Consider the following 16,910-nt stretch of genomic DNA (forward strand, 5'->3'; position numbering starts at 1 on the left):
CCGAGCTGGGGACCCCATCCAGAGTAGCCACAAAAAGAACCAATCGACGGAGGTGTGGGCCTCTGTGGTAACGGGTACAGCGCGGGACGTGTCCCTACCTGTCCCTCAAGCAACTCGCGTACTGCGTCCAAGTGTCCATACATGACAGCTGGTTTTTTCTTCAACTTCGCCTGCATAGCCTTCTTTTTCTTTAGAGCTTTAGAATCCGCCCTATTGATTCTCAACTCGTCATCAGAGTCGCTCACGAGGGGGTTCTGTTCCTACTGTCTTCCAGTTTCCCACCGCCTTCTGATGGATCCGCTATCCTTATGTGTTTATTTCTCGTGTGAATTTTATTGGCAACCTCCGATAAAACTTCCTTTGCGTAGTCGCTTTTCTGGTTTTCGATTGCCCACATGCATTGCTTGATTCCTTCATGGGCATCACAATTGAATTCATATTGCTTTTTGTTTCCTTTTAATTTCCATTTAATGTCTTTATGTTCTTGTTTAGACGACACTGGTAAACTAACTTGCTGTTTCAAAGAAGTTATCTCTACTTGCTGTTTCTTTAATTCGAACAAAATTTCCTTCAAATTGCTATTTATGTCTTCCGAACACGTGTCTCGGTCTATATCGTCCAATGTTTAAAAAACTCTAGCATAAATTAACATGTATACCGTGCAAATTCCCAAAGCTGAATGACAAACCTTCCAGAGCGCCTCTAGCTGCAAATTCATACTAAAGGGAGACTAATTTTCGACTCATTCAATAAATTTCAAACATTGAAAATTATATGCATCTGCCGTTTGTTGGGGAGAACATTTGTCTGCAATGACAGCGACAATTTTGTGGAAACTAAAACCAACATGTATTTTAGTGAACAATTTTGTCTTGCGTGTTGTTGGATTGTTGACTTGGTGTATGAATTTCAATATTTAATTTAAAAGATAGTCTGCAGTAATGAAAAATATATGTGTTAAATAGAATTCTCTATTTTCAATAACAAGTTAAAACTCTGAGGTTTAAAAGAAAATTTCCCAATATGATTTTTTGAAAAGAGAAGTATATAATGTGTCATGACAGGTTTTGTTATTTTCTTGTTGGCAATGCTAGATGATAAATCTTTAAACGCTATACAAGTTACCAAGGCTTTTCTGGAAATTTGACATTCAAGAGCATTTTGAAACTTTTTGATAGCTCTTGGGGAGGTTGGTAGATTAAAATTATGTGTAGAATATCTCTTCAAGTATATTACACACTTGTCGTGAACTGCGATTAATTATACCTTGGTTGTGGATGCTGGATCCGATATCTGATATTGTTTGAGAGAGAGTTTGTTTGTTTAAGATTAAATGTGCTCTGTTGCTAGAGAGATGACATTTTCGGCTGTGCTTATCGGCTGTTTATGTTGTTAATGTTGATAAGTGTGGGTCTGTTTTCACACTGGTGTTAACTAATTCATATGTAATTGCATAGATTTCCTAACAAGAGCTGTCAGAGGACAGCGCGCTCGACTCATCGAGTGCTTGACAGTATAACGTAAGCCATCATGGAGAGGGGGGTATAATGTGGGTGTGTGGTCATTTAATAGATGATCTTTCAAAAATAAAGAAAAAAAGAAAAAAAAATGGGGGGGGGATTCTCGGGTGGGGCATGGGGATGGTTTTGGTGTAGTTCATTGTGGTATGTCAGGTAAGTTTTGTTTTGTCAAAGTATGAATCAATTGTGATCATGAATAAAGAAGTTATGGCAATTTAAGCAAAATTTATTAATTTGACCTTGAGAGTCAAGGTCATTCAAAGATCAAAGTAAAATTCAACTTGCCAGGTACAGTACCATCATGATAGTAAGAAAGTATTTCAAGTTTGAAAGCAATAGCCTTGATACTTTAGATGTAAAGTGCATCTAAACACAAACTTTAACAAAATATTCAAAGTTACTAAGACAAAAATGGGCCATAATTCCGTTAAAGAGCAACCCAGAGTTATGCAACTTGCCCTGTACAGTCCCGTTACGATAGTTAACGATTTTAACAATTCTGAAAGCAATAGCTATAATACTTTAGGAGTAAAATGGACCAAAACACAAAACTTAACCAAATGTACAATTATCCAAGTATAAAAGGGGCCATTATTCTGTCAAAATGCTTGATACAGTTTTCTGATCTTGTTTATAGATTGGGATCATGTTGGTAATGAAGCATGCAATATATAAAAGCAATATGTCAAAGAACATAGAAAATATTTGGGGTGGTATGCAAACTTTAACATAGATTTATCAATAATATTAATAATAATTCTAAGTGAAAAAGGGCCATAATTCTTAATCTGATGAAATAGAAAAATGATCTGAAATTGTAGGAAATTGCATTAATTATATATACCGGTATCTTAATGCAAAAAGTATAAACATAAAAATATTAACAACTCATGGGTTAAACATTTAAGCTTAAAAGATAGAAGAAATACCGTAGGAGAAAAACGTCTGGTTGAGCGATTATTGGTATTTAAGGTCCGAGTTAAATAGTGTGTACTCGCTGGTTGAGCAATTAATGTGCTTAAAGGACCGTGTTTAAAAAGTGTGAAATCGCTGGTCGAGCGAGTTAAAAAGCCACGTCAAAGGTTACCAATAGTTTGTCGGTCAACTCGTGGCTTTGGTACAATACCGCACCAGAATTTGTTGGGGATAAATTTGTGAAATTTATTGTGGCGGACAATTCTGTTTGCCGGAGGGTTGGATGGGCATGTGTACTTATTCTACAACAGTTATCTCTACAAGCTAACCTTAGCGACAATGACTCAACACATTGGCTCGAATGGAATCTGGGCTTCAGGCGTAGTATATCAACCTAACCCTTCCCGGTTATTCAAATTAATTAAAAGGTTAAACTTTAAAAACAGTAGCAATGCCGTAGGAAAAAAACTTGTATGTGTCAAATCGATGGTTGAGCGTGTATTAGTATTAAATGTCCGAGTTAAAAAGTGTGTACTGGTTGAGCGATAAATTGTCAAGTGACCATAGGTATAAAAAGTGGTATCGCTGGTTGTAAAAGGGTGATCACAAGTGTAGCGATCAAGTAAAAGTGTAATCGCAAGTGTAGCGATTGTTGTAAAAGTGTGATCTCGAGTGTAGCGATAAAGTAAAGTGTGATCGCAAGTGTAACGATCAAGTTAGGTGTGATCGCAACTGTAGCGATCAAGTAAAGTGTGATCGCAGCTGTAGCGATCATTGATATTAAGAGTCATGTGTAGCAATCAAGTAAAGTGTGATCGCAAGTGTAGCGATCAAGTAAAGTGTGATCACAAGTGTAGCGATCAAGAAAAGTGTGATCGCAAGTGTAGCAATCATTGATATTAAGAGTCCTGTAAATCATCCAATCTTTCGGGGCTCGTGGTTACCAACGGCTGTTTCTGGTTAACGCTGCGGCCATTATATCCCACTCTCTTACTTGCATAATATATTATATAGATCTGTTAGTGAATACTTTATATGTGTACATTCGATTTCATTTGTGTGATGTTTATTGGGAGGCAAAATATATTGCAATCGTGTCATTAAACTAGTCAACTGAACTAATGTGTTGTTTAATCGTTATCGTTGCAGTCGTAAAAGAAATATATGAAGCGTAGAAAGAGGATGGAAATAACATCAACCAGTGCAAATTAATTCGAATACTTACAAGTGGAGGTGTGGTTCGACTTGGTCCCGGCTGCATGGCAGGCACTCTGGGGCCCATACCAGGTGTTGCTATGCTGGTCTGGTTGCCAAACAGGTCACCAGGCAAGCTGGACGTAGGGTTAGACATTGGACCATCTGAAACATTTAAAGTACACAAACTATTGACTCCCCTGTTTAGTATATCATCATATAAAGTTAAACCTTTTTTGGCTTAATTGCATGGAAAGCCTTAGATTTATTTGAAACATTCTCGTGTCCGTTTCCTGGGACTAGAACCAGTACTTGGTGTCTTTGTGGGAGATCTAAAGAATGCTCCCACAGTGGGGATCCAACCCGTCACTGACCTCCTGGAAGCTAGACGGACACCATATCCATTTCGCCACGGCGACCTCAAATAGCATATAAAGTTAAGTGCATACTAATTTAATTTTTGTTAAATGTGATTTTCAAACCTTTAAGGTAAAGAAAACAGCATAATCCACATAGACATTTCACAAAAAAGTCTTCATTTTCAATCAGATCCTAACATTTTTCAATAATATTGCCATGTAAAGGAAGGAAAGAATCAAGAATCAAACCTTTGTAGGTTATCCAATCAATAGACAGTATAATCAATGTTTGCTCTTTAAAATGCCAAGCAAAATTCACAACATAATTCTTAACAAAACAAAAGTATCAGAGCATAAGAAGCCCAACTGACTGGTTTGAGCAACAGGCCTGATTGGGCCCATTCCTGGCACATCTGTCCCTGCACTCTGCTGCTTGTGTTGTTCCTCATGGCGACGGATACGCTTCTCCTCCAACTCTTTCTGGATTTTGTAGATCTTCTCCGCCAAAAAATGGTAATATTCCTCCTGTTTAAACAGTCAAACAATTACTCATTTTGGTATTGTACGTTTGTTTCCATGAAAGTATTATGCATTGAGTAAATAGCTCTGTCAAAAGCAAGTTATAGCAATTATTTTACAAACATTGTTTAAAATGCCAGACGAACACGCTGAGTGGTCAGTAGCAGGAATGACTAATACAGTCTACTTTATATTGGGTTAATGTGGATTAAATGTGGATTTCACCTTTGGTTCTGATACCCATTCTTTGGAATGTCTAATCATCGATAAATTTTAACAAGAGGGTCAAGGTCATCAGGGGCATGATTGGAATTATCTTTGAAATTGACTGCAATCTGGTGTCAAAAAACAAATATCAAAGCTGTTGGCTTTTTGGGTTCAGAAAAAGTTGTTTCCTGTTATTATGCTATGTAATTCAATATTGCACTAATCCAAGATATCAATACAAAACAAGGGCTGTTTGTAAAACATGCATGCCCCCCATATGGGCTCTCCGTTGTAGTGACATTGTGTGAATATGTTTTTTGTCACTGTGACCTTGACCTTTGACCAAGTGACATGAAAATCAATAGGGGTCATCTGCCAGTCATGATCAATGTACCTATGAAGTTTCATGATCCTAGCCATAAGCAGTCTTGAGTTATAATCTGGAAACCATTTTACTATTTCGGGTCACCGTGACCTTGACCTTTGACCTAGTGACCTGAAAATCTATAGGGGTTATCTGCGAGTCATGATCAATCTACCTATCAAGTTTCATGATCCTAGGAATAAGCGTTCTTCAGTTATCATCCTGAAACCATTTTACTATTTCGGGTCACCGTGAACTTGACCTTTGACCTAGTGACCTCAAAATCGATAGGGGTCATCTGCGAGTCATGATTAATGTACCTATGAAGTTTCATGATCCTAGGCATAAGCGTTCTTGAGTTATCATCCGGAAACCATTTTACTACTTCGGGTCACCAAGACCTTGACCTTTGACCTAGTGACCTCAAAATCAATAGGGGTCATCTGCAAGTCATGATCAATGTACCTATGAAGTTTCATGATCGTAGCCATTAGCGTTCTTGAGTTATCATCCGGACACCATTTTAATATACCAGGTCACCGTGACCTTGACCTTTGATATAGTGACCTGAAAATCAATAGTGGTCAACTACCAGTCATGATCAATCTACCTATCAAGTTTCATGATCTTAGGCATAAGCGTTCTTGAGTTATCATCCGGAAACCATTTTACTATTTTGGGTTACCATGACCTTGACCTTTGACCTAGTGACCTGAAAATCGATACGGGTCATCTGCGAGTCATGATCAATGTACCTATGAAGTTTCATGATCCTAGGCAAAAGCGTTCTTGAGTTATCATCCGGAAACCATTTTAATATTTCGGGTCACCGTGACCTTGACCTTTGACCTAGTGACCTGAAAATCAATAGGGGTCATCTGCCATTCATGTGCAATCTACCTATGAAGTTTCATGATCCTAGGCATAAGCGTTCTTGAGTTATCATCCGGAAACCATTTTACTATTTCGGTTCACTGTGACCTTGACCTTTGACCTAGTGACCTGAAAATCAATAGGGGTCATCTGCGAGTCAGGTTCAATCTAACTATCAAGTTTCATGATCCTAGGCCTAAGCCTTCTTGAGTTATCATCCAGAAACCATTTTACTATTTCGGGTCACTGTGACCTTGACCTTTGACCTAGTGACCTGAAAATGAATAGGGGTCATCTGCGAGTCATGATCAATCTACCTTTTAAGTTTCATGATCCTAGGCCTAAGCATTCTTGAGTTATCATCCGGAAACCATTTAACTATTTCGGGTCACCGTGACCTTGACCTTTGACCTAGTGACCTCAAAATCTATAGGGGTCATCTGCTAGTCGTGATCAATGTACCTCTTAAGTTTCATGATCCTAGGCCCAAGCGTTCTTGAGTTATCATCCGGAAACCACCTGGTGGACGGACCGACCGACAGACCGACATGTGCAAAGCAATATACCCCCTCTTCTTCGAAGAGGGGCATAAAAATGTTCTTACCAAGTTTAATAAAGACTGGACTATAAATGTGACTTTTAGAGTGGTAACAAGGTTTTACTATTACCATAAAATGAAAAATGACCCACCCCCTAGCGGCCATGTTTTCAACTCACTACAACCAGTTTCAAACTCATCGAAGATATCATTAGAAAAAAGTTCTGACCAAGTTTCAGGAAGATTGGACAGTAAATGTGCTTTCTAAAGTGTAAACAAGGTTTAAATAAAGCCATATAATAAAAAATGCCCCGCCCCCTGGCGGCCATGTTTTTCAACCAACCGATTTTTTTTTAGATTTCATCCCAGGGGGTTGCTGCCGATCGCCAATGTCGCAACTTGCAGCATATTTTCAATTTGTCGCGACAATTTTTTTGTGCGGCGAATTTCATAACTGACACTGTAATTGTAGTCTGTGCTAATCTTTATAGCAAGAAATCTCGTCTGGCAAATTACTGAAGCATATTTAGTCATCAAATTGCGTACAAACAAGACCCAGGGTCATTGATAGTTATCGCTTATTGCCCCTTTGTTAAAGATAAAAGTGACAACCTGTGTAAGATTATCTTTAAAATTAAACATACTTTTGAATGCGGAAATGCGTTTTCCTTTTATTTCAAAACAAGGTTAATCAACACATTTTTGGAATTGATTTCTAATTTTTTAACAGTCATCAATCATGATGAAATTTAACATGAATAAGAGTGCAAAACTGTCACAAGATACGCCCGTTTGAAGGTTTTGGACAACTTGATAACTTTACCATTTGAGTGACACCATGCTTGAAATGCACTAAGTGACCCTATAACCTAGTTTTTGACCCGGCATGACCCATATTTGAACTTGACCTAGATATCATTTAAACACAACTTCTGACCAAGTTTAGTGAAGATCGGATGAAAACTACTTCAATTAGAGAGTTGACACCATGCTAAATGCTTGAAATGCACTAAGTAACATCGAGACCTAGTTTTTGACCCGGCATGACCCATATTTGAACTTGACCTTGATATCATCTAGACACAACTTCTGACCAAACCTGGTGAAGATCGGATGAAAACTAATTCAATTAGAGAGCGGACACCATGCTAAATGCTTGAAATGCACTAAGTGACCTCGTAACCTAGTTTTTGACCCAGCATGACCCATATTTGAACGTGACCTAGATATCATTTAGACACAACTACTGACCAAATTTGGTGAAGATCAGATGAAAACAACTTTAATTAGAGAGCGGACACCATGCTAAATCCTTGAAATGCACCAAGTGACCCCGTCACCTAGTTTTTGACCCGACATGACCCATATTTGAACTTGGCCTAGATTGCATCTAGACACAACTTCTGACCAAATTTGGTGAGATCGGATGAAAACTACTTCAATTAGAAAGCGGACACCATGCTAAATGCTTGAAATGCACTAAGTGACCCCATGACCAAGTTTTTGACCTGGCATGACCCATATTAAAACGTGACCTAGATATAATTTAGACACAACTTCTGACCATATTTGGTGAAGATCGGATGAAAATTACTTCAATTAGAGAGCGGACACCATGCTAAATCCTTGAAATGCACTAAGTGACCCCGTGACCTAGTTTTTGACCCGGCATGACCCATATTCGAAAACATTTTTATTACAACTTCTGACCAAGTTTGGTGAAGATCTGATGAAAACTATTTGAATTAGAGAGCGGACACAGTTGTGGATGCCGCCCGCCCGCCAAGGGTGAAACTATAATACGTCCCTTTTTCAACGGGCATATAAAAAGGGCAGACAGTAGTTATTTCAACAAAAACAGATCTTGTTTGGAAGGAGGATTAAGCGCTTTGCAAGTAAAGTGTTTTATTTATATCGTCATGTTCGCGACCCAATGAAACTGTCAACAATGCTGTCAATGGTAAATGACTTGAAATAGTGTTATTAAATAGAGTCTGAGATTTCCTATCATAAACAATCATAATGTAACATTTCAATCATGAGAATTAAGTTTATGTTTAATGAAAATGAAGCCTATTTTAGAGCTTATTTCTGTGATTTATGTTCAAATAGATAAATCTGAAATATGTTTGCAGCCTACTGTTACATAAATGTTAAAATTATATGATTATTTTGGTCACCTGTTTTGTTTATCATATGGAAAAAATTGTTATTTGTTTAAAAATAAAGCGTATTATTACTTATTATGTTACTTCTTGTTATTTGTGTAATTCTAGGAAATCATAGCTATTAAATTAATAATATAGTCAATGACATTAATTTAGTTGTAAGGTTTCATTAATGATTGTTCTTAATAATAAGGTCAGATTAACAGAGGGTTTTAATATTGCGAAAAAAAGGCAACAACATTTTTAGGCCAGTGAAACCCCTGTATCCAAGATATCATTGAGACAACTATTCTGACAAAGTTTCATGAAGACCGAACAATGAATGTGGCCTCTAGAGTGTTAACAAGGTTTTACTATAGCCATAGAAGGAAAATTGACCTGCTCCCTGGCGGCCATGTGTTCAACCAACAGAAGCCATTAACTTGTCCGAGGTATCATTGGGGCAATCATCCAAGATATCACGGAGACAAATATTCTGACACAGTTTCATTAAGAGCGGACAATAAATTTGGCCTCTAGAGTGTAAACAAGGATATACTATAGCCATAATTGTAAAGCCATATTAGAAAAATTCACCACCACCTGGCGGCCTTGTTTTATAGCAACCGCAACCATTTTCAAACTCGTCCATGATATCATTAAGACAAATCTTCTGACCAAGTTTCATGATGATCGGACAATAAATGTGGCCTCTAGAGTGTTAACCAGGCTTTACTATAGCAATATAAGGAAAAATGCCCCGCCTCCGCGCGGCCATGTTTTTCAACCAATCAGAACCATTTTCAAAATTGTCCAAAATAATATTGGGACAAATCTTGACCAAATTCATAAAGAATGGAAATAATGTGGCCTCTGTTAACAGGGCAAATGTTGACGCCTCACAACGCACAACAAAGGCGATCACAAAAGCTCACCATGAGCACATTGTAATAAGGTGAGCAAAAAAGACACAAGAGGGCCTGAAAGGCCCAAAGTCGCTTACCTGAGATAACAAGATATTAGTAGGATAAATCTTCTAACCAAGTTTCACAAAGATCGGAAAATAAATGTGGCCTCTAGAGTGTTAACAAGGTTTTACAATAGCCATATTAGGAAAAATGCCCCGCCCCCTTGCAGCCATGTTTTTCAACCAACCGGCATCATTTTTGAACTCATCCAAGATATTATTGGGATGAATCTTCTGACCAAGTTTCATGAAGATCGGACAGTAAATGTGGTCTCTAGAGTGTTAACAAGATTTTATTATAGCCATATAAGGAAAAATGCCCTGCCCCTCGGAAGCCATTTTTCAAGCAAACATAATTATTTTCAAACTGATCCAAGATATCATTGAGATCAATCTTGTGACCAAATTTCATGAAGATTGGACAATAAATGTGGCCTCTAGAGTGTAAACAAGGTTTTACTATAGCCATATAAGGAACAAGAGCTGTCTCCATCGGAAGACATATGCCCCCAAAAAACGATTTTTCGAAACCTAAACGCAGATTTCGAAACCTAAACGCGGACCCTAAGTTTAAGTTCAAGGTCAAAGGGGTCAAAATTTGTGTGCGTATGGAAAGGCCTTTTCCATATACACATTCATACCAAATATGAAGGTTACATCTGAAGCGACATAGAAGTTATGAGCATTTTTCGAAAACTAAACACAAAAGTGCGACGACAGACAGACGGACAGACAGACAGACGGACAGTTCGACTGCTATATGCCACCCTACCGAGGGCATAAAAAAGTTCAGTTTTGATATAGGACAATAACAATCCAACATGCACAACTTCATAACATAAGGAAAAAAAACTCGATGATTCAAGGGCCGTAACTCAGGAGTATCCTAGTCAATTTGGCTGATTATCGAACTTGACCTAGATCTTATGACCCTACACATTTTCATGAAGTGTGGCGGAGATCCTATGAAATTTGCTCGAGTTATTGAGCGGAAACGAGAAAAAAATGCAATTTTTTCGATGATTCAAGGGCCGTAAGGGCCGTAACTCAGGAGTTTCCTAGTCAATTTGGCCGATTATCGAACTTGACCTAGATGTTATTGCCTTACACATTTGTATGAAGTGTGGCGAATATTCTATGACAATTGCTCGAGTTATTAAGCGGAAACGAGAAAAAAACGCAATTTTTCGATGATTCAAGGGCCGTAACTCAGCAGTGTCTGGGTGAATTCGGCCAATTATCAAACTTGACCTAGATGTTATTGCCTTACACATTTTCATGAAGTTTGGTGAAGATCTGATGACAATTGCTCGAGTCATTGAGCGGAAACAAGAAACAAGAGCTGTCAGAGGGCAGCGCGCTCGACTATTCGAGTGCTTTACAGTATAACGTAAGCAATCATGGGGAAGTTGTTCATATTCAATAATTTATTAGATGATCTTTTAAAAATAATCAAAGGAAAACAATAAAAAAATAATTTTTTTTGGGGGGGAAGGGGGGGTGAGGGGGGGGTATAATGTGGGGTGTGGTAATTTATTAGATGATGTTTTTAAAAATATATTTTTTTTTGGGGGGTAGGGGGGGCCAGAGGGGGGTATAATGTGTGGTTGGGTAATTTATTAGATGATGTTTAAAAAAAAAAATTGGGGGGGGGAGAGGTGGGGGGGGAAGGGATTCTGGGTAGGGGCGTGGGGTATTGTTTGGGTTGAATCCATTGTGGTATTCAGGTAAGTGTTGTTTTGTCAAAGTAATAATAAAATGTGATCATAAATAAAGAAGTTATGGCAATTTAAGCAAAATGTTCAATTATCTAAGTGTAAAAGGGGCCATAATTATGTCAAAATGCTTGATACAGTGGTCTGCTCTTAATTATAGGTTGGGGTCATGTTGGTTAACAAGTATGCAACATATAAAAGCAATATGTCAAAGGATATAGGAAATATTTGGGGTAATACGCAAACTTTAACATAGATTTATCAATAATATGCATATTCTAAGTATAAAAGGGGCAATAATTATGACAAATGCTTGATAGAGTTGTCTTCTCTTGTTTATAGATTCGGGTGATGTTGGTAAACAAGTATGCAAAATATGAAAGCAACATGTCAAGGGACAATGAAAATAAATGGGGTAGTACGAAACCTTTAACATTTGCTGCATATTCTAAGTGGAAAAGGGGCCATAATTATGACAGAATGCTTGATAGAGTTGTCTGCTCTTGTTTATAGGTTTGGGTCATGTTGGTAAACAAGTATGCAAAATATGAAAGCAATATGTCAAGGGACAAAGAAAATATTTGGGGTAGTACGAAAACTTCAACATTTGCACGCAGACGCAGACGCTAACGCCGACGCCGGGGTGAGTAGGATAGCTCCACTATATATATTTCATATATAATAGTCGAGCTAAAAAAACAATTTTACTATGATTCAAGGGCTGTAACTCAAGAGTGTCTGGGTCAATTTGGCCGATTATCGAACTTGACCTAGATGTTATTGCCTTACACATTTTTATGAAGTTTGGTTAAGATCTGATGACAATCGCTTGACTTATTGAGCGGAAACTAATCCCAACGGACTTACTGACTGACTAACTGACTAACTAACGGACGGTGCGATTTTAATATGCCCCCAGAACCTATGTTCTGGGGGCATAAAAATGCCCCACCCCTGGTGGCCATGTTTTTAAAGCAACCAAAACCATTTTCCAACTCATCCAAGATATCATTGGGACAAATCTTCTGACCATGTTTCACGATGATCGGAAAATAAATGTGACCTCTAGAGTGTTAACAAAGTTTTACTATAGCCATATAAGGAAAATAGCCCAGCCCCCGTGGTGGCCATGTTTTTCAACCAACCGGCATCATTTTTGAACTTGCTCTTCCAAGATATTATTGGGATGAATCTTCTGATCGAGTTTCATGAAGATCGGACTATAAATGTGGCCTCTAGAGTGTTAACAAGATTTTACTATAGCCTTATATAGCCATATAAGGAAAAATGCCCCGCCCCTTGGCGGCCATGTTTTTCAAGCAAACGTAACCATTTTCAAACTCGTCCAAGATATCACTAAGACTAATCTTCTGACCAAATTTCATCAAGATTTGACAATACATGTGGCCTCTAGAGTGTAAACAAGGTTTTACTATAGCCATATTAGGAAAAATACCCCGCCCCCTGGTGGCCATGTTTTTCAACCAACCGGCATCAATTTCGAACTCGTCCAAGATATTATTGGGATAAAACTTCTGACAAAGTTTCATGAAGATTGGACAATAAATGTGGCCTCTAGAGTGTTAACAAGATTTTACTATGGTCATATATAGCCATATAAGGAAAAATGCCCCGCCCCTTGGCAGCCATGTTTTTCAAGCAAAGATTACCATTTCTGAACTCATCTAAGATATTAGTGGGACAAATCTTCTGAGCAAGTTTCATGAAGATCGGAAAATAAATGTGGCCTCTAGAGTGTTAACAAGGTTTTAATATAGCCATATAAGGAAAAATGCCCCGCCCCCTGGCGGCCATGTTTTTCAACCAACCGACATCAATTTCGAACTCGTCCAAGATATTATTGGGATGAATCTTCTGACCTAATTTTATGAGGATCGGACAATAAATGTGGCCTCTAGAGTGTTAACAAGATTTTGCTATAGCCATATAAGGAAAAATGCCCCGCTCTTCGGCAGCCATGTTTATCAAGCAAATGTCACCATTTTCGAACTCGTCCAAGATATAATTGAGACCAACTTCTGACCAAATTTCATGAAGATTGGACAATAAATGTGGCCTCTAGAGAGTAAACAAGGCAAATGTTGACATCGCACGACGGACAACGGACAAAAGGCGATCACAAAAGCTCACCATGAGCACGTTGTGTAATAAGCAAACTAAAACCATTTTCAAACTCATCCAAGATATCATTGGGACAAATCTTCTGACCAAGTTTCATGATGATCGGAAAAAAATGTGACCTCTACAGTGTTAAAAGGTTTTACTATAGCCATATAAGGAAAAATGCCCGACCCCATCGTGGCCATGTTTTTAACCAACCGGCATCATTTTTGAACTCGTGCATGATATTATTGGGATGAATCTTCTGACCGAGTTTCATGTAGATCGGACTACAAATGTGGCCTCTAGAGTGTTAACAAGATTTTACTATAGCCATAAATAGCCATTTAAGGAAAAATGCCCCGCCCCTTGGCATCCATGTTTTTCAAGCAAATAAAACCATTTTCGAACTCATCCAAGATATCAATAAGACAAATTTTCTGACCATATTTCATGAAGATTGGACAATAAATGTGGCCTCTAGAGTGTTAACACGGTTTTGCTATAGCCCTATAAGGAAAAATGCCCCCCCCCCCTGGCAGCCATGTTTTTAAACCAACCGGCATCATTTTCGAACTCGTCCAAGATATTATTGGGATAAATCTTCTGACCAAAATTAATACAAATTGGACAATAAATGTGGCCTCTAGAGTGTTAACAAGATTTCACTTAAGTCATATATAGCCACATATGGAAAAATGCCCCGCCCCTTGACAGCCATGTTTTTCAAGCAAAGGTTACCATTTTTAAACTCATCCAAGATATCATTGGGACAAATCTTCTGAGCAAGTTTCATGAATATCGGCAAATAAATGTGGCCTCGAGAGTGATAACAAGGTTTTAATATAGCCATATAAGGAAAACTGCCCCGCCCCCTGGCGGCCATTTTTTTCAACCAACCGGCATCATTTTCGAACTCTTCCAGAATATTATTGAGATGAATCTTCTGACCAAGTTTCATGAAGATCAGACAATAAATGTGGCCTCTAGAGTGTTAACAAGATTTTACTATAGCCATATAAGGAAAAATGCCCCGCCCCTTGGCAGCCATGTTTTTCAAGCAAACGTCACCATTTTCGAACTCATCCAAGATATAATTGAGACCAACTTCTGACCAAATTTCATGAAGATTGGACAAAAAAGGTGGCCTCTTTAGAGTAAACAAGGCAAATGTGCCATATAAGGAAAAATGCCCCGCCCCCTGGCGGCCATGTTTTTAAACCAAACAGCATCATTTTCGAACTCGTCCAAGATATTAATGGGATGAATCTTCTGACCAAGTTTCATAAAGATTGGACAATAAATGTGGCCTCTAGAGTGTTAACAAGATTTTACTATAACCATATATAGCCATATAAGGAAAAATGCCCCGCCCCTTGGCAGCCATGTTTTTCAAGCAAACGTTACCATTTTTGAACTCATCCAAGATATCATTAGAACAAATCTTCTGAGCAAGTTTCATGAAGATTGGAAAATTAATGTGACATCTACAGTGTTAACAATGTTTTACTACAGCCATATAAAGAAAAAATGCCCCGCCCCTATGGTGGCCATGTTTTTCAACCAACCAGCATCATTTTCGAACTCGTCCAAAATATTATTGGGATAAATCTTCTGACCAAGTTTCATGAAGATCAGACAATAAATGTGGCCTCTAGAGTGTTAACAAGATTTTACTATAGCCATATATAGCCATTTAAGGAAAAATGTCCCGCCCCTTGGCAGCCATGTTTTTCAAGCAAACGTAACCATTTTCAAACTCATCCAAAATATCATTGAGACCAATCTTCTGACCAAATTTCATGAAGATTGGACAATAAATGTGGCCTCTAGAAAGTTTACAAGTCAAAAGGTGACGCCGCACAACGCACAACGGACCACGGACAAACGGCAATCACAAAAGCTCACCATGAGCACGTTGTGCTCAGGTGAGCTAAAAAAATGACCTCAGGGAATTTCAGAGACCAATTAAAAAATTGTTATTTTTTAAAATCAAGTTTTAAGACATACAATAGGGAGCCCAAAGATTACCATATGCACTGCACATGTTAACTTAAAAGCTGTTAACCTAACTGGCTATTTAAACAATTGTACAACTTACCCCTATATTTTCATTTCAACACAACAAAGACTTCTTTAATATTTTTGCTGAATTAATTAGTAGTGTGCTCAATATACATACTCTACTATTGGCTTCTTCATACATGTCCCCTTCCACTTTTCTTGCATATGCAACAAAATTGTTCATCCTTCTGTCCTTTATTGCAGCTGGATCTGGATTGGGGAATATTGCGTGAACCCTGAATAAAAATAGCAACTTTATAGCTAAACCAGTCATGTCAGAAAGTGTTGTAAACAGGGCTTGCACTAAGAAATAAATTTTGGAAGTCCTGACTTCCTGCCCTTTACTTATGGAAGTCCCACTCAAAAATGTTGGAAGTCCAAACAACTTTAATGTTAATGTTGACGGAATGTGATTTTAATGAGAATTTATTGTTTTTAGAATGAACATAGTAAAATGATAGAAATAATAAAAGTTTTGAAATTAACTTGTTTTGTCTTTTAAGTCGAGATTGTTTGCACAAACTTATACCCTGATGTTCCAAACTTCTCCCTTTTTTTAAAGCCTAGGGTAGTCTCCGCCTTGTTGTATGATATATCTAGTTACTTTCACAGAATTAAAGTGACCCAAAATGGATGGGAAGAGTTTGTTATTTGAATTTGATTACTGTAAATATCTGCCACTCGGCTTGGAAATATTAAACCAACACCATGATATACATATACTCACAATTTATAGACACGATGATTTCTTAGATCCTGGGTGACACTCTCGTGCCACTGTTTTGTGCCTTTGTTTGTCTGTGCCACAATCTGCAGCCCATCTGTGGCATTCAAACCACCCACAGCAGTGAGGGAGTTTAGGGTCGGATTGGAGTTACCAACCTGCGCTGGCTGGCCTGGATTCAAACCTAGGTTCATTGAAACACGCACACAATACTGAACCTTAGCAATGTCAGTCCATATCAGTTTCAAAGCACAAACATTATCCCAAAGTCACCCAAACCCAATATTTCAAGGCTAAGACCCCTTTTCCTGCTTATGCATTCAATATAACTGTAAAATAAAGTTATTAAGATTTTTTCTATTCAAGAATCCCAAAGTACCTTGATTATTGAGTTGTCCAGGCCTGGAGGCGAAAGCCCGTATCAAATTGAAGGCGAGTCCTAGGGCAGCGTATGCCTTCTGCATCTGTGCCTCATTTATGTCGGAGGGGATTTGTGGGGTAGCAGCATTCACCGTCGCCAGTGCTGCGCCTAACAAACAACAACAATATTGGCTTGCAATACTTATCAACAACAATGCTGGATTAGAATGGCCTTTTAACCCAAAAGCATATTGATTGTTCAAATATGAACACATTCTTGGCATTTATGCATAATTGGTTTCAGCATACAGTGATCTTTGTCA

General features: G+C 38.2%; 1 protein-coding gene across 1 annotated transcript in view; it reads right to left on the reverse strand.

The window, feature by feature from the left end:
- The window catches only part of LOC127831203 (histone acetyltransferase p300-like), a 75,725-nt gene that overhangs the window by 39,299 nt on the left and 19,516 nt on the right, over window positions 1–16,910 (reverse strand). Inside the window, exons 10-15 of the mRNA XM_052356194.1 lie at window positions 16,607–16,756; window positions 16,507–16,535; window positions 16,231–16,445; window positions 15,622–15,739; window positions 4,360–4,513; window positions 3,661–3,794 (exon numbers count right to left, since the gene is read on the reverse strand). Of these exons, the coding sequence (XP_052212154.1) occupies window positions 3,661–3,794; window positions 4,360–4,513; window positions 15,622–15,739; window positions 16,231–16,445; window positions 16,507–16,535; window positions 16,607–16,756 (800 nt within the window). The remainder of the gene's footprint in view (window positions 1–3,660; window positions 3,795–4,359; window positions 4,514–15,621; window positions 15,740–16,230; window positions 16,446–16,506; window positions 16,536–16,606; window positions 16,757–16,910) is intronic.

The sequence above is a fragment of the Dreissena polymorpha genome, chromosome 5, assembly GCF_020536995.1.
Source record: "Dreissena polymorpha isolate Duluth1 chromosome 5, UMN_Dpol_1.0, whole genome shotgun sequence".
In the NCBI taxonomy this organism is placed as follows: domain Eukaryota; kingdom Metazoa; phylum Mollusca; class Bivalvia; order Myida; family Dreissenidae; genus Dreissena; species Dreissena polymorpha.